This window comes from Capsicum annuum, chromosome 7, assembly GCF_002878395.1.
Source record: "Capsicum annuum cultivar UCD-10X-F1 chromosome 7, UCD10Xv1.1, whole genome shotgun sequence".
NCBI lineage: Eukaryota > Viridiplantae > Streptophyta > Magnoliopsida > Solanales > Solanaceae > Capsicum > Capsicum annuum.
Genome location: NC_061117.1, coordinates 14981554 through 15005449, shown reverse-complemented (window position 1 = coordinate 15005449; position 23896 = coordinate 14981554). Strand labels below are relative to the sequence as shown.

The 23896-nt window shown below is 35.8% G+C and overlaps 3 protein-coding genes across 3 annotated transcripts; all 3 read right to left on the bottom strand.

The window, feature by feature from the left end:
* Positions 1 to 2305: 2305 nt before the first annotated feature.
* LOC124885676 lies at positions 2306 to 2887 on the bottom strand. The gene has a single exon (XM_047393918.1). The coding sequence runs from the start codon at positions 2885 to 2887 to the stop codon at positions 2306 to 2308; it is 582 nt and encodes a 193-aa protein (XP_047249874.1).
* A 16103-nt stretch (positions 2888 to 18990) lies between these two features.
* On the bottom strand, positions 18991 to 20471 carry LOC107853930 (jasmonate-induced oxygenase 4-like). The gene is made up of 4 exons (XM_047393916.1): positions 20369 to 20471; positions 19907 to 20183; positions 19493 to 19820; positions 18991 to 19167 (listed from the first exon to the last, which is right to left on the bottom strand). Exons 1-4 carry the CDS (start codon positions 20469 to 20471, stop codon positions 18991 to 18993), a joined length of 885 nt encoding a protein of 294 aa, XP_047249872.1.
* A 171-nt stretch (positions 20472 to 20642) lies between these two features.
* On the bottom strand, positions 20643 to 21171 carry LOC124885292. Its single transcript, XM_047415196.1, has one exon. The coding sequence runs from the start codon at positions 21093 to 21095 to the stop codon at positions 20676 to 20678; it is 420 nt and encodes a 139-aa protein (XP_047271152.1). The 5' UTR covers positions 21096 to 21171; the 3' UTR covers positions 20643 to 20675.
* Positions 21172 to 23896: the final 2725 nt, after the last annotated feature.

The following is a 23896-nucleotide window of genomic DNA, read 5'->3' as shown; positions in this document are numbered from 1 at the left end:
TCTGCGTGCTAGTACTTTTGTGCTGACCCCCCTCCCCTCTCCAACCTCTCAGGTTCAGAGGCCCAGTCTAGGGGTCAAAAGAACTAGTAGATCATTCAGACAAAGTTACAGAGACAAGTGGTGAGCCTTTTATGTTTCGGAAGGTCTTATGTCCTGCAGTCCTTTTATCTTATATTAGTTTTAGGTCTGCTGGGGCCTTGTCCCAGTTTTCAGATAGTTACTTGTTTCAGTCATGTAGTAGAGATTTCGTAGACGATTTTTGAGATGTTGATTGAGATTGTGGGACATTATTCCCTATTATTGTTTTCATATGATTCTTGACCATGTTTCCGTTATATTGTGTTTCTTCCACATTACTTTGATCATATGAATTAGGTGCATGATTACCAGACAGATAGGGGTGTTTTGGGCCTCCATGGTTCGAAATGCTCGTCACGGCCAGGCCCTGGTTCGGGTCATGACAAGTTGTTACTCTCATTGTTATTGAATGCAGAAAGAGCAAGAAGCTCTAAGGTCTGTTGGGCTTTATGCGCAAAATGCAAATAAAGTGTGGGCTTTAATGAAACAAGGCTCTAAGGCAGAAAAAAGATACCAATATATATGTTTAGTCCAAGACTATAATTATAAGAATGTAGGTATGATAAAGTGAAATATCAATTGTTTAGTGAAGCCTCCTGAAGAGGTTCATCGGCAAGGAAAAGTATGACTTAGAACACTGATGATGACACTGAAGCACACATTAAGCGAGGTGAAGTGCTCAACACATTATGAGCCTTGCTTTAGGGCTTAAGCGTGCCTTTGAAAACATTGATTACATTTCAGATGTTGAAGAATGTAGTTTAGGATGGATAATTCAGTTAACATCTATCTGTTTGTTGCTGGATAAGCTATTCTGTATCTCATGTATTTATGTTTGAAAATGAGAATTGTGTGTTTGCTTATTTCTTCTGAAGGAGGGTTACATTGCTAAGACAAAATCTGTGAGCACGAATTTCTTATGCTTTAGCATGAAGTTTTTCTGTTATTCATGAATACTTGATTATCATGATGTTCTCTGATATCGTATAAGTTCTCGTATGGCATTGTTTTCTGCACATACTAGTAAACTTTGAGTAGACAAGCTAGTCTGAAACTTTAATTTGGTAATTCAACATCCGTATGAAGGCAAGCAATCATGTAACTTACCTCTTTTAACATTAACACTCAACACTAACACAGTTTTGATCATTCTGTGCATTCCCCATGTGACATCTTCCTCAGCCAAGTTTGTCAATTTGTTCCGAAACTACATGTGTTTGAAGGTACCCTTTGAAGCAAGCATCTCATATAGTTAACAGATGCTTTTTTCGTTTTTTCCTGATATACTCTTGAACCTTCCCCTGCAAAATTTAGATGCAAAAACTAAAGGATTTCTGGATTCATATTGGCTGCAAGCAATTGAGATAGCATGCTTCTGGTTGTTGCTGCATGATGTTTCTGTTGCTTCACTGTCTATCATTTCATTGTAACGTACATAGTTCATTTTCTTTTTAAGCTACCAGATTGCCGTTCTCTTCCTCATATTGTTGGAGGCAACCTTATGATACTTGTCCGTGATCTAGTAGATACTGAGATATATATCATCATTTACAGTTACAATGCATCTACGGACTGCCAAGACTTTATCTTTAGGCATCTTATTATAGTTCCTGAGTTGATATGTCTATCTTGTTTTGTCAGCTAAAGATAACTTAATGTTGTTCATCTCATTTCATACAAAGTCTAAATCCCGTCTTCGCATAAAAAGAAATTGAGGCCTAAGTTACTCGGACTCTTCACTTCCTATGCCGCACCCATGTCGATACGACATATGTGTGGGATCCGTACTGGATCTGATCAACAGATTTTGGATGCTTTATTCAAAATTGACAGAGAAGTCCGATCTGATTCGATAAAAAGGAGTGACTGGTTTTTGGTACTTCGAAGAAAATAGAATACTTTGCATATAAAAAATTCTATGCAAGAAAATACTAAAGATAACATGACAATGCATTCTGAAGAAAAGAACGACATCTGCAAAAAAACAATACTATAATTGAAGTACAAGAAATAACAAATAGTAACAGAAATCGAAGAACAAGAAAGCTACAATTACTAGCATTTAAGGTCAAGAGACATAACACTCAACTATCTGCTGGCCTTATACCCTAATTTGTGTCCTCTACAACCTCCTATCTAAGATCTTTTCCTCGGTAAGCTGAAGTTGAGCCATGTCCTGTCTAATCACCTCTCTTCTCGATACTTCTTCGGCCTACCTCTACCTCTTCTAACACCATTCATGCATCTCCTCCTCACATGTCCGAACCATCTTTGTCTCGCTTCCTTGCTTCCTGCATCTTATCCTCTCCCAATATTCGGCAGCTTCATCCTTAGCTAATAGAGCTTCCTTGACCCTATTTTCGGCGTTAATCCTGGCTATATCGGTGACATTATGGATTGACTCAGAAACAATGGTAGCAGTAACAACTAATTGTTTAGCCAAATGGACGTTGATTTCAATGGCATTATCATGATTGGGAGTAGCAAAGAAGAAAGTGAAATTAGGGTTAGAACATGGAGGGCATAAGTAACCTTGGGAGGAGGAAGCAGCATTAGGGATGCAAGAGAGGTGTGAGACAGAGGTGCATTTTGAGCATTGGAGATAGAGGTGAGGGGGAGGAGGGTTGTGGAGGAAGATATCAAAGAAAATAGGACAGAAGGAACCCATGCGGGAGTCGAGTATCAAGGCGGTGCAAAGACGGTGGTAGACACCTCTATAGGGGAGATGATGGAGAATGAAGGGGCGTTTGATGAAGCAAACCGCACATTCGCAGCCTTCCAACGGCTGCTCCTCCACTTGCTGCAGCATCAAAACAATCAGTTTTCTCTAACCCTAATGGCCTATCATAATCTCTAGTTAATTTATACAGACTGATATAAAAAAGTTGTTGAGTTTCTAAATATCATCCTTTGCTCTTTTATTATGTCTGCATGCATTTATGAATGGTTGAAAGAAATACATATTTCCATTTTTACATGAAAACTACTAACACATAACACTCATACTTGCATTTTGGGATTTTTTTTCAATATAGTTGTCACTATTAATATATAACTCATTCAATTGTCATATTTGCAATTTGGGAAATTCAAGTTCCACTAATATTTGGGTGAGCTGTCTTTGCAACATCTGAGATGTTTGAAGGGTTCCTTATCAATGTGTGAAACTTTTGAATTTTTAGATACCTTCATTAACTAATCTTGACGATTTTATATCATTCCTTATTAACTTGTTCTCATATATCTGGAGAGAAAATGGACCTCTCATGATGGGCTATGGAATTAACTAGACAAATCTTTGAGGTCTATTATTTATCTATCCTTTCATAAAGATCTAGCCCTACTATTATAGAAGTTCAAGAAAATGGAGGGAACTAGAATGGAAAGTAAAGGATACTGCATTCTTTTACTTGCCATGTTATATCTACTTAGAAAACTTCGGGCTAGAGATTTGCAGCATATTAGCTATTGGTTTTTAGCTTTGAAATTGGAGAAATAACAAAGAAAGAGTTGGAGAAAAATAAAATACGGCCATAGTATTGTCAAAGGGAATTATTTTATTAATAACTCAAAACATATATTTATAGTTAAATTTCTAACTACACTCCTATTTAAATTGGGATAAATAATTGCTATTCAAATAATAAAGGGACAACTTATTCCTAAGTCGCATAGGACTCTAATAATTAAAAACTACTATAAATATGTATTCCTACTTTATTTCTGAGTCATATTTTCAACACTCCTCCTTGGATCAGAAATTGTCTCGGCTTTGGTTGAATTTGACCTCTTGAATAAATCTGTCAATTCATCTTTGTTCTTGCAAGGCTTGTGTGCATCTTCTGAAATTGTTTTGATTGCAATATTCTCTTTTCCTTCTGTAGGAATATAGTCATCATTCCCAATTCTGACTTTCTTATTTTTCAAAGACCGAAACTCTTTAAAAAGAGTTTTGTCATATGTCATGTGGTTTGTACAACCACTATCTATCATCCAAAAATTAAATTTCATGGTTGAAGATGTTGCCACAAATAAGTGATCTTCTTTTTCTTCTTTGGTGACTTGGGCATCTGCTTCATCTTCTTGATATTTATTTTTGCAAATAACAGCTTCATGGCCAAGTTGATTCCAAATCTTGCATTGTGTACCTGGTCTCTTCCAACATTTAAATAGAGGATTACCTATTTTGCCACAGTGCTGACAAGGTGGGTAATTTTTTCTTGAATTATTACCCTTTCTTTGAGTCTTGTGATTGGCTGCCAAAGCTCCTTCGACCATACCATCCTGCCTCATAAGCCTCCTTTGCTCTTGTGCTTGTAAAGTATTTAACAATTCTACCCAGGTAATCTTGGACAAGTCTTTTGTATTTTCCAAGGTAGTTCTTGATACTTCGTATCTTTCGGGCACTGTAACAAGAATGTTTTCAACAATTCTTGAATCTTTAAATTTTGTGCCAAGCAATCTTACCTTGTTAACAATGTTAAGAAGATGGTCTGAGTACTCTTTGACGATCTCATTCCCTTATTAGATTCAACACCTTCATGCCTCGTATTCTTTCATCTCCGGTATATTCTTCCTTCAGATAATCCCAAATTTCTTTTGGTTATTTAAGGATCATAATTCTCATGAAAATTATTGGAGATAGACTAGCAAGGTTGCTTTTGCCTTTGATTTTCTGATTTTCTTTTCCTTTTGGCTTTTGATCTGGGCCACCGTAGGATTATCGGGCAGCGAAATAACATCATAATCCTCCTCCACGACCTCCCAAAGATCTAAAGCCTCAAAATAAGTCTCCATTCTTATTGCCCAAAGATGGTAATTCTTACCATCAATGACAGGAAGAGCTATTTGGGAAAAGTTTTCAGAATTCATCCCTCTCACAGATCCGTCAAGAAACCGGCTCTTGATACAAATTGTTGGTTTTTAGCTTTGAAATTGGAGAAATAACAGAGAAAGAGTTGGAGAAAAATAAAATAAGGCAATAGTATTGTCAAAGGGAATTATTTTATTAATAACTCAAAACATATATGTATAGTTAAATTTCTAACTACACTCCAATTTAAATTGGGATAACTAATTCCTATTCAAATAATAAAGGAACAACTTGTTCCTAAGTCGCATAGGACTCAAATAATTAAAAACTACTAAAAATATCTATTCCTACTTTATTTCTGAGACATATTTTCAACATTAGCAGCTCACAGTAGTTTTGTTCCACTAGATGTCATTACTTAATGAATACTCTTCTCTTGGCTTTTGTAAGTTTATTATGTATACATCAGCTATGAGACATTTTGTTTCAAGTTGATATGGAACTAAATATTTGGTCAAATTGTATATAATACTCTCTCCGTCCCATTTTATTTGGCGCCATTTGACTTGAGACGGAGTTTAAGAAAAAAGTAGAAGGCTTTTGACACTTGTGGTCGAAAGCGATCCTTTGATATTTGTGTGGTTGTAATTTCTTTTTTTTTTTTGGATGGGTAAACCATTTCATAAAGGGTAAAAATAGAATTTTAAAGTTAAATTGATACTAACTATAGTAAGGTGACATTCTTTTTGGGTCAGACTATAAAGGAAAGTATGTCACATAAAATGGGACAGAGGGAGTAGTGAATAGTTCAATAAAATGTTGCATCTATTGCATGGGACTCGGGACTGGCCTATGTTCCAGATTGGAAGCTTTCTAGAACACTGTCACTCCAAAATGCATGTTCAGTCTTGAAGGATTTTTGGAGGAGAGGAAGAGTTGGAAAATGGGAATTCTAAACTTAAACTAAATCATTATCTGGGCAGTTATGTATTTTAGTGTGTTTATTTTATGTTGGATTGAATTCTGTATGCTTAGAAGATGTCCCAACAACTATTTGATGGATAATTTGAAGGGGAGAAACTTTAGATGCTTTGAAGATACAAGTTGCACTTTACAAAAGATCAAATCAAACTGTATCCTTATTTTCTCCTTTTGGTTAAGTCTGAATATATAGGCAGTCATGATCAAATTTTAAGAGTGTTAGGATCCTTGTAAGAAGAACAAGAATGTTGTGACTACCATTTTGGATTCCTGAACAATCGTGCTGATGTTTGTATGTTTTGTATTTTAAAAAAAATAGGAGATAAGGGTTCAATCCTTAGTAGAGGCAAAAATGTTTGGTAATATTCCTAAGCCATGGTGGCCCAGCAACCTAGTACTTGTGCTGGTGTGAGGTAGCTGGTACTTCATGGTATAGTTGTGGTGCATGTAAGTTGGCCCACAAATTACTGCTATTCCATTTTAAGGGATTTATTTTCTCACTGTAAGGTGAAATTTCGGCTTGCCTCACTCTTAAGACCTATATTTTGGACTGATTTTTCTTCATAGTTGTGTTTACATTTCAAAATGCATGAAAGATGGGGTAGCTTATCTGACCTTACCCTCTGCTGGCTATGTTTGTGACATAGGGCGGAGGTGAACACTTTGGCACCTACATAACGAAAATTATGGATGCAGGCAAGGAAAAGGTCAGAGAGATTTCAGAGGGCATTTAAGGCTTTCCAGGAAGGAAATGTTTTGTAATCAAATACCCTTTTTTTTCATCTAGATATGCTAGCATGCGAAGTTTTGCCTTATAGCATCTTTGATCCAAATTTCTGTTTGATTATATGCTCTCTGTTTTCAAGGTCTTAAGACTGACATTGTAAGAACTGTATTTGATTAGATTGAATAGTGATTTTGGAAACACCTATCTTTTTTGCCTCTAATGCATGTTGACTACCTCGGAGTATTATCTCCATTATCAGTGGCATTCATGAATATTCATCATACCTTACTCAAGATACCTCTTCTAACATGTTTAGTGGAGCTTCTAGAAGAGGTTCATTGGCAAGGAAAACTACGTCTTAGAGGGTTTTTGGATTAGCTTTTTGAGTGACTTATAAGCTAAAAGCTAAAAGTCAAAAGTTGGTAGAAGCCAACTTTTCACTTTTGACCCTTTTTTGTACTTTTTAAGCGTAAAGTAAAAATTAAAAAGTGCTTAAAAGCCAAAAACACTTAAAAATAAGCCAATCCAAACACCCTATTAGATGACGAAACTGAAGCACACATTAAGCTAGGCGAAGCGTTCAACACATTTTTGAGCCTCTTTTTCGGGCTTTAACGTGCCTTTGACAACACCGATTACATATCAGATGTTGAAGAATGAAATTTAGGATGGAAAATTCAGTTAACATTTATCTGTTTGTTGCTGGATATGCTATTCCGTATCTCATTTATTTATGTTTGACGATGGAGTTGTGAGTTTGCATATTTCTTCTGAAGAGAGTTGCATGCTAAGAAAAAATCTGTGAGCATCACTTTCTTATGCTAGCATGAAGGTTTTCTGTCAGTTTTGAATACTAGATTATCATGATGTTCTCTAATGTCATATAAGCTCTCATATGACATTGTTTTCTGCACATACTAGTAAACTTTATGTAGACGAGCTAGTCTGAAGCATTAATTTGGTAATTCAACATCCGTATGAAGGCAAGAAAACATGTTGGACGAAATAGTTCACAATGATAAACCATTATTATAATGTCTTAACCTCATTGAGGAAAGAGGAAAAGGAGATCAGATTTTGCATCCTCGTCTTTGTTAGTAAAATCCTCACTATGTGGGAATACACTGGGTATGTTGTTGTTGTTGTCTTTGCTAGTAAAATGATTTAGTCTTTCGGGGAGTAAAGAGAGGAGAAGATGTATCAATATCTTCATAATTTGATGCATACATATGAGGTTCAGGTTCAAATTCCAACAAACTAGCTTATTTCTTCCCGTCTGCCTATGCCTTGGAATAGCCGAGCTGCATGCAAGCTTATTCAAACACCACTATTTATTTTATTGATCAGGTAAACAGTTTCATTAATTACAGGGCCAAAATCGGCCGTATACAAGAAGCATACCAAAAGGTAAAGAACCTATAACACGACATGGTTCTCTATAAAAGGTACCCAATCCTCTATGCAACTCGGCACTATATAGATGCACAAAAAATAAATAAGGGTACAACATTACAAGCTCTGCACTTTCTCCTGCTTCTTCAAGTCAAATACATGTCAAATACTGCAACAACTAATTTATACATATCAAATACATTACACATGCATTCTTCAAATATGTTATCTGAATATGGAACTTACCTGTTCTAACAATAACACTTAACTCTAACACAGTTTTGATCATTCTGTGAATTCCCTATGCAACATCTTGCTCGGCCAAGTTTTTCATCATAAACTGTTAGAATATGAGTAGGAATAGCATATAAAATTCTACTTGGAAAAGGATTGTAATATAGTGTCCTATTAGAAAAGGATTGGAATGTATTGTCTATAAATAGCGCCTCAATGTAATAATATAGTTACAACAATTCAATAATATTTTTCTCTTATATTTTCTCACATGGTACTAGAGCCAGGCCCACCCAGTTCATTGTTGTTTATGTTTGGGCCCCCCATCTTATATTGTCCATGCTCCAGATGTCCAGTCCTGGGAGTGCAGGGGGGGGTGTTAGAGTCCCACATCAGCGGGTTAAAGGGTCGAAGTACAAAATGAAGAGTATGGAGAAGATGTGTGGCCGGAATAAGGAGATTGTGAAGTGCCTTTGTAAAAGAGGTGAGCCGTGAATTTGTGGTCAAATTCCTCACAAAATGGAGAGGATGATACAAGTATGATCATGATCATGACACCTTTGAGTATTTTTTAAGACTAGTCACTAAAGGGCGCTTTTGTCATTTCTCTATTATTTGTAATGTTGTATGAATAGAACCTTGTAGGGTTTATTTTCTTAGTTTATACTTGATATTGAAGACACTACTCTTGTGAGAGAGAGTTCTCAAAACTGAAATTAGGGCATAGCATAAAGGTGGATTCTCTTGTGTGTTGCAAAGCTTGAGACTTTGGTGCTTTGAGAGGTGGATGCCCCTCTTGTGTCATTGTAAGAGTTAGGTGTTTGTTGTATGAAGTGTTAAAGGTCCAAGAGTGAATATTCTCTTGGGTTGTTAAGGCTACATCAACACTTGTCTAACTATCTATCTTTGTTTCTTGTCCTAATCTTGTAGTTTGTGTTGTTGTTGTTCAAGCCGTTTGGTTATTGTGGTTGTAACATTGTTGTTCTTCATTTTTATAGTCATAATATAGTTTAGTTTGCTTCTAGAAATTAGGTGTTAAACACCTCATTACATGGTGTTTTTGTTGTGTTATTGAATCCGAGAGGGGGTCACCAAAAGAGGTCCATAGTTCCTTGAACTAGTGGACTATTTTGGTGTTTGTTTTCTTGTGTTCTTGAGCTGTCTTGTATCATTTGGTATCAAAGAAAGGTTTGATTTTGGTCCAACAAAATCAATCTTGGGATTGTTATCTTGAAAATAAAAAAAAAGTGAAAAGAAAGAAAAAGAAAAAAAGTTACTGTTCACGTTTTTAGGATCTTTCAAAAAAAAAACTTGATTTTTGTGTGTTTTTTGTGTTTCTAGTGTTAGATTCTTGTTCCCTAACACTATTAGAGTCAAGAAATTGAAAATCCCAACAAAAAAAAAGTGTCAAAATTGAAAATCCCCCCCCCCAAAAAAAAAACTAAATCCGTTTTTTACCTTAGGTCAAATTTTGAGTTTTTGATTATTTTTTTTTCTTGTGTTTTTAGTGTTAGATTTGTGTTCTCTAACACTATAGGAATATAGGGTTAGAATTTGAGCTAAATTGGAGGTTATTTGAGCCATCCACCATTGTTAAGCGTGAGTTTGAAGAAACCTGAAGGTGGGATCTCATTGTGGGAGGTTGTTTTGAACTCACATGTGTTTTATTTTGTAGAATTTGTATTGTATTATTGTGTATGGCGTTGTTGACTGATTGGTTGTATTGTTGGACCGTAACTTGAAAGGTTATTTTTGGTATAACCACAATGGAACCCGAGGCTTCAAATACTCAAACAATGGATAATAATGCCATCAATCTCATTTTGGCTCGCCTTGAAACTATATCCTGAGATGTGGCTAGGTTGAATGTGGGTCTTGAGAAATTATATACGGATGTGGCATCAATAAGTGGGATATTAGAACGTGTAGAAAGCCAAAGGATTCGACCTTCCACACCTCAAAACAATTCCCCAACTAATACTCCCGGGACCATGCACCAAATGCTATATCCACCAATTGCCACAAATCCAACCAATCTCTACTCCCGAAGCCAAGAACAAGATAGACCAAACCATCCTCCACTCCACCAAGTCCAACAAGAAGGTCTTAGAACCAAAATACCACCACCAAACTCGAACCCTCTCATCCAAAATCCACTTGACCAAAGACCTCACTATCCAAATACAATCCCACCACTACAAGCTCCACTTAACCCAAATAGACTCATCCATGTTGAGGGCTATGGTAGGGGAGAACAACATGGTGGTTATGGGTCATATGATAATGTTTACTTAAGGGAAGAAAGAATGAGGGGTATATATGGAGAGTTAGACCGAGAGGTGAGATATGGCCATCCAAACTGAGATGTAGGTCTCAATTCCATCAAAGTGAGCCTTCCCATTTTCAAAGGTGAGAGTGATCCTCAAGCCTACCTTGCATGGGAGTCGTCTTGTGACAAGATCTTCCAACTTAATGATTTCACCAAAGAAAAAAAAGTTGCTATGCTATAGCTCACTTCAAAGGGTATGCTAATACATGGTGGGAGTATACTAAATGGTTTGGGAATGAGATAATTGGGGGACAACCTCCTCCTTGGTTTCAGTTGAAGAACCTTATGCGGTAACGGTACTTTCCCGAGACTTATAGGCATAAGCTTCTTGTAAAATTGTATAATTTGAGGCAAGGGAGCAAGAGTGTCATGGATTACTACGACGAATTTCAACAATTGATGTTACAACTTGACCACCGAGGTGAGCAAGTAAGTCATGACATTGTTCACTTCAAGGTTGGGTTAAACAAGGACATCTCCACTCGCATAACGCTTCACAAATTTGACACCATAGATGGCATCTACCATGCAGCTTTAGAGGTTGAGAGGGAGCTCAAAGAGAACTCATTGATGGCTACCCAACCCGAGGCTAATAAGGGTTTTCAAAAACATCCTCCAAGGTATGAAGGTAAATTAAATTCTACTACCAATCCCAAACTGATGGAATATGATCCTAAGGGGAGGGGTAGATTTTATAATATTGGAGAAGATGTGGGCATTGAATCGGTTAAGAATGATGACAAACCGCAAGATGGAGTGCAAAAAGAAGCCGAAGTGCAAAATGAAGAGTATGGAGAAGATGTGTGTCCGAAAGAAGGAGATTATGAAGTGCCTTTGTAAAAGAGGTGAGCCCATGAATTTTTGGTCAAATTCCTCTCAAGATGGAGAGGGTGATACAAGTATGATCATGATCATGACACTTTTGAGTATTTTTTAAGACTAGACACTAAAGGGCTCTTTTGTCATTTCTCTATTATTTGTAATGTTGTATAAATAGAACCTTGTAGGGTTTATTTTCTTAGTTTATGCTTGATATTGAAGACACTACTCTTGTGAGAGAGAGTTCTCAAAATTGAAAAGGGTATAGCATAAGGGTGGATTCTCTGGTGTGTTGTAAAGCTTGAGACTTTGGTGCTTTGAAAGGTGGATGTCCCTATTGTGTCATTGTAAGAGTTAGGTGTTTTTTGTATGTAGTGTCAAAGGTCTAAGAGTGAATATGCTCTTGGGTTGTTAAGACTACATCAACACTTGTCTAACTATCTATCTTTGTTTCTTGTCCTAATCTTGTAGTTTGTGTTGTTGTTGTTCAAGCCGTTTGGTTATTGTGGTTGTAACATTGTTTTTCTTCATTTTTATTGTCATAATATAGTTTAGTTTGCTTTTGGAAATTAGGTGTTAAACACCTCATTACATGGTGTTCTTGTTGTGTTCTTGAATCCGAGAGGGGTCACCAAAAGAGGTCCATAGTTCCTTGAACTAGTGGACTATTTTGGTGTTTGTTTTCTTGTGTTCTTGGGCTGTCTTGTATCAAATCCTACTTAGGAAAGGATTGTAATGTGGTGTCCTATTAGGAAAAGGATTGGAATGTATTGTCTATAAATAGGGCCACAATATAATAATGTAGTTACAGCAATTCAATGATATTTTTCTCTTACATTTTCTCACATAAACTATATGTGTTCGAAGGTACCCTTTGCAGGATGCATCTCATATAGTTAACAGATGTTTTTTTCCTGATCTACTCTTAAACTAGGGTTTCCCTTGCAAAAATGAGATGCAAAAACTAAAGGATTTCTGGATTCATATTGGCTGCAAGCAATTGAGATGGCATGCTTCTCGTAGTTGTTGTGTGATGTTTTGTTGATTCACTGTCTATTACTTAATCGTAATGTACATAATTCATTTTTTAAAGCTGCCATATCTCCTTTGCCTACTTCAAATAGTCGGAGGAAACCTTATAATACTTGTTAGTGATCTAGTATATAATTCTGAGATCTATCTCATCATTTACAGTTACAATGCCTCTACCGGCTACCAAGACTTATCTTTAGGCATCTTATTATAGTTCATGAGTTGATATGTCTATCTTGTTTTGTCAGGTAAATAGAACTTAATGTTGTTCATCTCATTTCATACAATGTCTAAATTCCTCGCATAAAAAGCAGTTGAGGCTTCATATTTGCTCATGCAAAAGAAATTGCTTTTGTGCTTGATGTTGCAGTCAAGTAGAGATCCCAAATTTTAATCTAGCTACTTCAATCTTGGTAGGTAGATTTATCCAAATCTTAATCTTGTAGGTTGTATCGGTCTGGTTGAGGATTTATTGAGGTGCACCCTAGATGGCCAGAGAAAGTTTCCACAAAAAAAGTATTTTTCTACTTTATGTCATAGTCCAGTTTTAAGAATTTTCACATCCTAGTGAATTGCATAACTTTGTTGATGGATGTGACAATACAACAACAACTAATTTATATGTGGCAAATACAATATACATGTGTTCTCCAAATATGGTATCTGAATTTGGAACTTACCACTTCTTACATAAATACTTTAAACTGCACTGTAATAGCAGTAGCAATAACAACATACTCAGTGTAATTCCACATGTGGGGTCTTAGGAGGGAGTACCAGAAGTGTAAAAGTCATGACAAATACTTAAGATAACATGACAACACATTCTGAAGAAAAGGAAAAGCCTCTGCAACAAAATAATACTATAATTGAAGTACAAAATATAACAGATAATAATAGAAATTGAATAATAAGAAACTACACGAGTATTGCTACAATTACTAGCATGTAAGGTTAAGAGACATAACACTCAACTATCTATTGGCCTTATACCCCAATTTGTGTCCTCCATAACCTCCTATCTAAGATCTTGTCTACGGTAAGCTAAATTTGAGCCATGTCCTACCTAATCAGCCCTCTTCTCAACATTCTTCAACCTACATCTACCTCTCCTGAACCATCTCTTTTTCTCTTTCTCACTTCCTACATCTTATCCTCCATTGTAGCTACTCCTACTTTGACTCGGATATCTCCATTTATAATCTTATTTGTCCTACTAAGCCTTCACATCCATCTCAACATCCTCATTTCCACAACTTTCATCTTTTGAACGTGAGAGTTCTTGACTGCCAACTCTCCATGTTATACAACATAGTTGGTCTAACCATAACCACCAATCTATAGAACTTTCCTTTAAGTTTTGGTGGCACCTTCTTATCACACAAGACCCTAGATGCGAGCCTCTATTTCTCCAGACTACACGAATACCATGTGTGACATCATGGTCAGTCGCCCACAACCTTGGATAATAGACCCAAGATGTGGCAAAGAGAACTCCCAACAGAAAAGATATAATTTGAGCACCATATTGAAATCAAATACTGATAAATTCGATAGTAAAAATGTAAAATGAAAGAGATGCATTAACAATAAGCTATATAGATTTTAATGAATGATTCCAATCCCATTATTCACCAAAAGACGACCACCAAAATAGCTAAGCATTCAAAAATAGAGTGAAGTTGCAAGATTCCAGCAGTCACACAACAGAAAAAAAAACCTTACATAGCATTGTTTTAGAATTGCAACTATTTAATCTAATTATCTAGGGTATCACAATCATTTGGATTTGAAACTTAAGAGGAGCATCCTTTTGATTCATATTTCCTGTGTTCTCTTGTATCGTTTAACTGAAGTATCAAGAACAAGAGTGGGAAGATTCTTTAGCCTATTTGAAGTTTGATCAGCTTTGGCCTTAGATAACAAAGCTTCATTAACCTATTTTTGGCATTAATCCTGGCCATATGGATGGCACTATGGATAGACTCGGAAGCAATGGTAGCAGTGGCAACCATCTGTTTAGCCAAATGATGATTGATTTGAAGGGTGTTGTGTCACGACCCAAACTAAGGCCTTAGCCGTAATGAGCATTCCCAAACCTTGAAGGCTCGAGATGCCCTCTGTCTATCTGGTAATCATGCATAACATTCATATAATAAAAGATAATGCGGAAATAGAAATCTAATATAGAAACATGGCCAGTCTGAATGTAATCAAAATACTGAAAACTGAAATCCAAAATATATCTGGATAATAATAATGTCTGACTCTGCGAAATCTCTACTATGAACTAAACAAAACTATCTGAAAATTGGGACAAGGCCCCAGTAGACCAAAATATGACTAAAGATAAATATCTGAAAGTAAACAGGCCTTCTGGAATATAGAAGGCTCACCCCTGCACAATCTGCTCTGCGATCTGAAATATCTACTGTTTATCTGGACCCCTAGACTGTGTCTCAAAACCTGGAAGGAAGGGAGCGGGGGTCAGCACAAATGTACTGGCATGCGAAGCAATCCAAAATAAAATATTTGAACATATATATATATATATAATAGATGAGAGCAATTTTCATCAACACATCACATATAAAATAGCTTCTGAAAACACATGGGCATCATTCGAAAATCATAAGACATTCTTGTCAAAACAATTTCTGATCTTTTTATTACTTCTGAGTTAGGTGGCACTCCCCTACAAGTCTGATATTCCACGGGCTATACGGAATCCGTCATTGACTCAGCGGGGAAGCCCCCAACCTAAGTGTGCCGCAAGGGTTGGAATGTCTGAGTCTGATATGCCACACAACACTTAAGATAGCGTATAATAATATACTCGGATCAGCAAATCACGGTTTTGGGTAATGAGTTTTCTGAACTCACGCCTTCTTCGGGGATCACCTAACATCTCTTTATGCCCAATTTTTAACCTTTTCTAAATATGTATCATTCTGAAATTTCTAAATCATGAAAGTCTGATAAAATTTGATTTCTGAACTAGTTTGTGTCTGTTATGGCATTTGTCTAAATTGGTATTGTCATACCAAGACTTGCAAGTCCTGTTTTTAAGCCATAATTTCATAAGCATGATCTTTCATAAAAATATAGTTTCCGACCACCCAAACATGTAATTTGCATAAAATATTTCATGTTCCGAAACTCAAGTCAAAACCATGCAAAACCTTTCATCAAACATACGACGGTCATGTGCTTTTGGCAAAACTATGCACTCTTTCATTATATGTATATTCAATATTTACAACCCTCTCTTTCGTGTTCAAAATTGTATTCAAAACATAGCAAAGTCAAAGCATTTCATATCATGATTTTTCAAGACGTGTTTCAAAACAATTTATATCATGTGAAACATGGGAAATTACATCAAGAGAGGGATTTCATGTAAATCGTGCTCTCAATTCATATTTCAAGACAAAACACATATATACATATGCATATAATTTTCAAGTCACTTTGGGGGAAAGCCAAAAGGCTAAAACAATATCATTTAAAGCTTCTAAAACATGAATATGTACATGAATTCAAAAACCCCTTTCTTAAAACATGATTTCTATGCCCATGAGATTTTAGAAAAAACCCGCGTACCTCTATTTAAGAAATTGAGGGATGATCCTTGAAGCCTACGATGTGGGGATTCCAAATCTCCAATTATCTTCCAAAACCCACGGTTGAATCTTGAGTTATTTGGGAAATTTTGTTTGAAACCCTAAGGAGTGTTCTTGAGAGAAATTTGAGAAAAGGATTATATTTTGATGAATTGGGGGCTAAATCTGGTGTTATAGAAGAAATTTGGGAGAGGTTAAATGACTAAAATGCCCCTAAGAAAACAAACAAAGTCGAAACTATCCCTCAGTTGACATGCTGACAGGCTGAAGTAAAATGGGTATAACTCCTTACTCAGATGTTGAATTTGGAGGAAACTAGTTGGATTGGAAAGAAGACTCAAAGATATTTCATTTGATATGTAGCAGCTCTCCCAGTTAATTATATTTAGAGAGTTATGATCGTTTGAATTTGATCCTGAAATGCTGAAAACTGGACAACAAGCTATGCATTTTGCTACTGTTTTGAAATCCAAACACAGCCTTATGCGTTCCGAAAAATTCTGAAACTTATCCAAGATGTACTATGAGCTTTTCCGATCGTAACGCAACTTGAAAATCTAAAAACAGAGGTTGGTAAGGTCATGAAAAATTCATCAAAGATTGGGTACTCGGAATGTAATTAAGTCTTGATTTAACACTAAGAAAAATTTTAAGTCTGACTCTATATACATGCTACTAAGAGATAACACATCTACAACTTTCGCAGGGTCGTTACAACGACAATTAAATTTTCTAGTCCAAAAATATGGGGTGTTACATTATCTCCCCCTTGCAATCATTCGTCCCCGAATGATGGATTGGAAATGTTGAAGCGCAAAGGTATAGAATGACGCTGACATGATGTGTCTTCTAAGAAAGTATATAACTGATATGAAACATTTAAACTTCTATTATGAAACTGAATTCTGAGTTGACTTTCCCTTACTTGCTTCAAGAAGCATATTCATGCTAAGAGTTTAGGATTCCCTTGAAGTGTTCATGATCCAATCATACATATTGAATTGAGAAGTGATAACTTATGCAATTATGAATCATGAGGCATCAACACTTAGATCGTACCAGTGTATTATACTGGGCTAAAATACTTGGAAGTATTTGAGATTATGAACTGAACATTTATGAACTGAGTCACGACTAAATAGCTGAATCTAAAACATGATGCTTTGACTGAATTGAATTCGCAACTTCGGATGAAATATATATCTCTTGGGATGGTCATATGCATGAGACTTTGGATAGCAGTATTGGGTGAAAAGGTGTAAAACCACCGTAACTTGTCTGCGTGACTGCTAAACTGAATTACACCAGAAACTTATATTCAATGGGAGTATCTCTTCAACACTCTGTCTAAAGAAATTCTAGTAGCATTATGGAGCAAGAGATCTTGGACAATGAAAATTCTTGTTTTTCAATCTTAGCACACTTTTTTAATACTCCCTTAACTATATTATTTCCCTTAAATACCATATTCATTCCATTCAACTTATGATTCTCATATGGCATTGATATCTCTTTCTACAATGTCTATAGTAGCTTAAATCCTTTCACTGCGATCAAGCCTAACTCCAAGTCACAAAAATACAACATGTCATACCATGATACTAGTCTAAACAATATGATTCAATCTTCAATATCTTTTTAAAGTTCACATCCTAAGCATATCATGCTTCCCACATTAATGACTAACTCTGAAGTCTTACTATAGATTCACTAGCGCATATTGCGTCCCTTCACTAAAATCCCAACATGTCATTCAAGCCTATCATTATAACCTCATATCAACTTCAAGGAAAACACCCATGAAGACACACTTCACATATTCTCTAAACCACTATTAATATAACTCCCACGCGCTACCCCAAGAACATACACACACAAATTTTCACTAACCATCACATATATCAAAAACTTGGCCCCAGATCTTACTTCACACTTATGGTCTTATCTAAAACAAGCATACTATAAAGTGTGAGTACATGAGTCATGAGGTACATGACCTCAATTTGGAGTTCATAACTTATGGAATGGGATTCCGACTACTGAATGAACTGAAACTTCTCATTTTGGAACTTTAAGAGTACATGATTCTCTATCATAAGCATGAACATGAATTATGATCATTGGACTGAAACGTAAGGCATGAGTAGCTATTGGAATTACTGAAAAAAAATACTGAGATAAGAATAGGTTGAGTCTTACCCTCACTTTCTGACGTTCTATATCATTATGACATCACGACTAGAATTTGAAAGCCTGACTTGGTTATTCACTCTATCATCTCCCCCTTAGCTTTAAGCCATCATATTAAGTTTAGGAGATCCCTTACTAGACTCTAAACTGAAGTACACTCACTGCACTCTGGGGTCTGGAAAACTACTATACACGCACATCATGGCACTTAACCCGAATGACTATACCTGAAAGTGGAAAGCCCACTGTTAATACTACCTCCTGAGATACACTTTATCATTCTATAGACCCAGCAGTCATCATATAATACTTGCACACTTACTAACTTTTGGGTCTTCATGAGTATCCCCATAGTCGGAGTGCACACCCTCTAGTGCTTTAACTCTTATGAGATTACACCCTCGACACGCACTTTGTCCCCAAACCCACTTGTGAGATTACACTAGATATGTTGATGTTGTTGTTGTTGTTGTTGTTACCATTAAGTGTAATACTTAGTCGAGGAAAATCATCCAAAAATCATCCATGAGTAGTAATTTACGTTAATAAATGTGGGATAAATGAAGAACCCTGAAGACTTGAACAGCCTTCTAGGGAAAAGAAAGGGCGTGGCAATGGGGTATGAAGCTGATTGCAAGAAGGAAATTTGGGTTATTCAGGTTATTCTCATATGAAAGTATATTGTTTGCTTTATTGCATAGGATTGATGAGTTACGTCATACAAATAGCGCTGTGCAAAGTGAGAAAAGATGAGAGTAAGACACTATATACTTCAGATTTTCACAGCATGGATTGGCCTTTTTCCTTGCTGGAAGTATTGGAAGTAAGTTGCAGTATAATCCTTCACCGTTTTGTATAATTTTGGCCTTTTATCATCAATTATCTCCTCAACAGGTTCGATCTCGCTCCCGGATTCTGGGCTACAGAACATAGCCACAGTGATCCTTTCCTTCTCCGAGTTTGTCACAGCTCAGTGCACTGGGCTCTTAAGAAGTCCGTTACTCATTATCTGCAAAATAGTAGACATTGTGATCAAGACTAGAGGACAGAAGCTCTTTCAAACTTGTTCTGAAGAACAATTTTCATGAGCCGAGGGTCTATCGGAAACAACTTCTCTACCCCACAAAGGTATTGGTAAGATCTGCATATTCTTCACCCTCCTTTGACCCCCACTTGTGGGGCTATACTGGTAAATTTATTGTCTTTGTTCTTGTACTAGAGAACAGAAGTTGAATTTGAAGTATTTACTTAAAAAATGAGGATCATCTTATTACCTCTACTTGATCCCCAATGTTGACGAGAAGAGCATAAGGCATGATGGGAACTCGGTACCATTTGTCGTCTTTCAGTATTTGAAGACCACCAACTTCTTTATCTTGTAAGAGAATGGTAATGGCTGATCCATCCGCATGGGGTTTGAGGCCATGAACAAGTTTAGGCCTCGGACACGGAGGATAAAAACTAAATCTTGCATACATTACTGGCCTGTCTCCATACAATCTCAGAAATCGATCATCCGGTAAGTTCATAGACCTTGCTGTAGACCTGAGAAGTTCCTCTGCTATCAGTTTTAATCTGTTGCTGTATTCTTCTAAAATCACCCTTTGAAAGAAAAAGAGACAAGTTGTGCAACGTTGTATTAAGTTGCAGTTATTTCCTAAAGGTAAAGACAGTAATACTCAAAATACCTAAATGACTTCGGATTTTCTGGCCAATACTTAAGCTTTCGCTCGTCTTCTGGATGAACCAGGAGATACAGTCTGTCAGTCCAGTCAAGAGTTTGATTTTCAGGAAGAACATTTTCAGAAAGAACCATGTCATTTCCATATCCTTCAGTATTATCCGGTGCTCTGCCATATTTTTGCTTCTCTTCCATTGAAAGGTCAAAAAATTGTCTTGAAACTTTGCGTACTTCATCTACGAGGGATTCTTCAATTCCACTGTTTATTGCCTGTAGCTTTATACCTTATCTTAGAATGCCAAAAGTACTCAAAAGGGCTCTGAGTAAGGGTGTCTTTGGTATGGAGGAAATGTTTTTCAATTTTCTCATGTTTGATTGGTCAAGATGTTCGGGAAAACATTTTCTCTAGGAAAATTAGTTTCTTAAAACTGAGGAAAATGATTTAGGGAAAACAAGTTTCATAACTGACATTCCATGTTTGTTGTCTCCTCCTCATCCACCCAACGCCCCCAACCCCACCCCTTCAGCATCCCAACCCCTGAACTCACACTCCCCACCACATTGTACCCCATTAATGTTGTTATATTATATGTAAGTTCTTGAGATAATATCTATTTGCTTACATAGCGAGCACTGGAAAATAAGTAAGAACCCACTTATTTTTCAAGAATCATTTTCCTTTCTACAACACACATCCTAAAGATGCATTTTAGTAATATAAAAATCTTAAGACGCAAAAAATATCATGTTATGGAGAATGAGACTTGAGTTAATAGTCAAACCTGAAAGTAACCCGATGAGCTAAGGGCTGATCTAAGTTTTCCGAGTTCTTCTCTCCCACACGCTGATGAAGATGTCAAGACCTTCAGATCAACAACCGGTATGTCTATAACTGGAACATCATCATCTATGGTTCCATAGTGAAAATCTTTGCAGACATATTCATCTGGCATTTCATCACCATCTTTCACCATCTCTTGAACTGGTTTGCAACCTATATCTGCTGTAATTGGAGATAGTCCATCCATACCATGTGAATATAGTAAGAGTCTGCAGATATGTAAGGATAGTATTGTTATAAGAATTCTGTGTCCTCTTGTTTTATGCTCCCTCAGTTTCAATTTGCTTGTCTGGTTTGACTTGACACGAAGTTTAAGAAAGTAAAGAATACTTTTGAATCTCCTGGTCTTAAACATGCCATGTGGAAAGTTAGAATTAAAGAGTTGCTAGAAAGAAAAGAAAGAGACATTCTTTTTGACACGAATTAAAAAAGGAAAGTAAGACAAACAGATTGAAACGGAGGGAGTATTAATGAGCTCATTTCTTAGTGCTAAATGTGGAAACTCATTTATGAATTGCAACATCAAGGAAGAAGTTCACATGCTAGGCTGCTAAATATGGCAGTATTTGCATCAGCTGATAAACTTATGCAGTGGATATGTATCTAGAGGTGTATCAGGCTTCTTTACAAGTGCTACAGCCAAAAGAATACTATAATTTTTGAAATGATCATTTTGACCTTGATGGGGCGGAATGGATACTGAGAATTCATATAGTCAAATTCCAATTAGTTTGGTATCGTGGCGCGGTTGATTGATAGGTATATAGAGGAGCTGTCCCGCCCTGAGATTATCTAAGTTTCAAATTAGTAATGTTATAATCTGGGATTCTTGGTGACAAAATTATGCAAAGTATAGCACAAGCAAGCAAAACATGTCATAAAAAGTATAGGATTATAATTTAAGTTTCTATTATGTTCAACTCTCTTGTACTTCCATCTATTTGTAGTCTATTTTTGTCTTGAACCGAGGGTCTATCGAAAACCACCTTTCTACTTCACCTAGGTAGAGGTAAAATTTGTGTACACTCTACTCTCCACAAACCCCACTTTGTGGAAATACACTAAACTAAACTTATTGTTTGTTGTTTTGTTTAACTATCATGGTCATCTTATCTATCTTTGGGTGAAAGGGACCTTATGCATAACTTGGAATTTGAGAGTAGTGGCGGCACTATTGATCTGTGGCTACAATAATGTTAGGCAACATTTTTTGCGCGGATGCTATAGTGGGAATCAAATCCAGGTCTGCACACTAAATGATTGTTTGTGCACTATGTATCAATCGGTGCAGCTACTCAGCCTTTGTGAACGAGGGTGTCAATCAATATATATACATTACATTCACGATATATATAAATAATATTGTTTTCGAGGTTACCGGGGATACGTGACCTACTCTGGGTTGGCAGGCTCTTGTAAACATTACTTATTATATGGAAATAGCCAACTTAGTAATCATCAAATAGATGAAGAAGCAATTTGTCTTCTTTTTTTTTTTTCTTGTCTTCTTTTTTTAAAAAGAAAAAAAAAAAAGAATGAAAGAAAAAAAGAACTTTTGAAATGAAAACTTAAACAATTTTTTCCTACACGATTTCACAAAATTATCCATAAACAAAAGAACTCCACATAAATCTTGTATGTACAACCCCCCCTCCAAAAAGAAAAAAACGGAAACATAAATCTTTCCGTTAATTTGATGAAAAGGAGCCAATTGATATCTAGCAACATTTCTCTACATAAAATATTAGAATTTATACACTAATATTTTCTACTAATTAGACTTATATATAAGTGAAGGTTTGGTTGTTCTACCACGGATAGTTTCGTAAATAACAGTAATAGTAATGACAAATGTGTATTGATGTTAAATACACATTCTTCACCACTCCACAACACTTTTCCTCTTTCCTTATTACTTTCTCCATTCATTTCTTCCCCTTTCTTCACAACATAACTAGCAACTAGTGAAACATAAAAAATTCCTGCAAAAAAAATATCTTCACCATTTATTCTTCAAAAAGCTCTACTAAAATTTCTGTATATATAATTGTAGTAAAGTTTCTGACATTTATATATAAGTGAAGGTTTGATTGTACTATCAATGGTAGTTTCGTAAAGAACATTAATAGTAATGGAAAATATGTATTGGTGTTAAATACACCTGCTTCCTCCACTTCACAACATTTTTTCCCTTTTCGTTTTACTTTCCCCATTCATTTCTTCCCCTTTTTTCACAGTATAACTAGCAACTAGCAAAACACAAAAATATTCTTGTAAAAAAAATTCTCTTCACCTATTAATCTTTAAAAACTTTACTAAAATTCCCGTATATATGACTGTAGTATAGTTTGTGACACTTATATATAAGTGAAGGTTTGATTGTACTATCAAGGATAGTTTCGAAAATAACATCAACAGTAATGACAATTGTGTATTGGTGTTAAATACACATGTTTTCTCCATTTCACAACGTTTTTCTCTTTTTCCTTTTACTTTTCCCATTCATTTTTCTCCTTTCTTCACAGCATAACTAGCAACTAACAAAACACAAAAAAATTTCAGTAAAAAAAAACAACTACTTCACTAATTAATCTTTAAAAAGCTCTATTAAAATTTATGTATATATAATTGTAGTAAAGTTCGTGACCCTTATATATGAGTGAATGTTTGATTGTACTATCAAGGATAGTTTCGTAAATAACATTAATAGTAATGGTAATTGTATATTGGTGATAAATACACGCGTTTTCTCCACTTCACAATATTTTTCCTCTTTCGTTATTACTTTTCCCATTCATTTCTTTCCCTTTCTTTATAGCATAACTAGCAACTAGCAAAACACAAAAAAAAATTCTGCAAAAAAAGAACCTCTTCACTATTTATTCTTCAAAAATCTCTACTAAAATTTCTGTATATATAATTGTAGTAAAGTTTATGACACTTATACATAAGTGAAGCTCCGTAGATAACATTAATAGTAATGGAGAATGTGTATTGGTGTTAAATACTGATGTCTTCTCCACTTCACAACATTTTATCCTTTCCTTTTACTTTTCCCATTCATTTCTTCCACTTTTTTCACAGCATAACTAGCAACTAGCAAACCACAAAAAAATTCCTGCAAAAAAAATTTCTTCACCAATTAATCTTCAAAAA

What these genes read in the sequence shown, in the direction of transcription:
- LOC107853930 (XM_047393916.1), bottom strand. Translation starts at nt 20,471, where the DNA reads ATGGGGTACAATGTGGTGGGGAGTGTGAGTTCAGGGGTTGGGATGCTG. An exon ending in GGAGACAACAAACATGGAAT is followed by an intron (nt 20,184 to 20,368) that starts GTCAGTTATGAA and finishes TTCTAAGATAAG; the next exon opens with GTATAAAGCTACAGGCAATA. An exon ending in GAAAATCCGAAGTCATTTAG is followed by an intron (nt 19,821 to 19,906) that starts GTATTTTGAGTA and finishes TTTCTTTCAAAG; the next exon opens with GGTGATTTTAGAAGAATACA.
- LOC124885676 (XM_047393918.1), bottom strand. Translation starts at nt 2,887, where the DNA reads ATGCTGCAGCAAGTGGAGGAGCAGCCGTTGGAAGGCTGCGAATGTGCG.
- LOC124885292 (XM_047415196.1), bottom strand. Translation starts at nt 21,095, where the DNA reads ATGTTTAAGACCAGGAGATTCAAAAGTATTCTTTACTTTCTTAAACTT.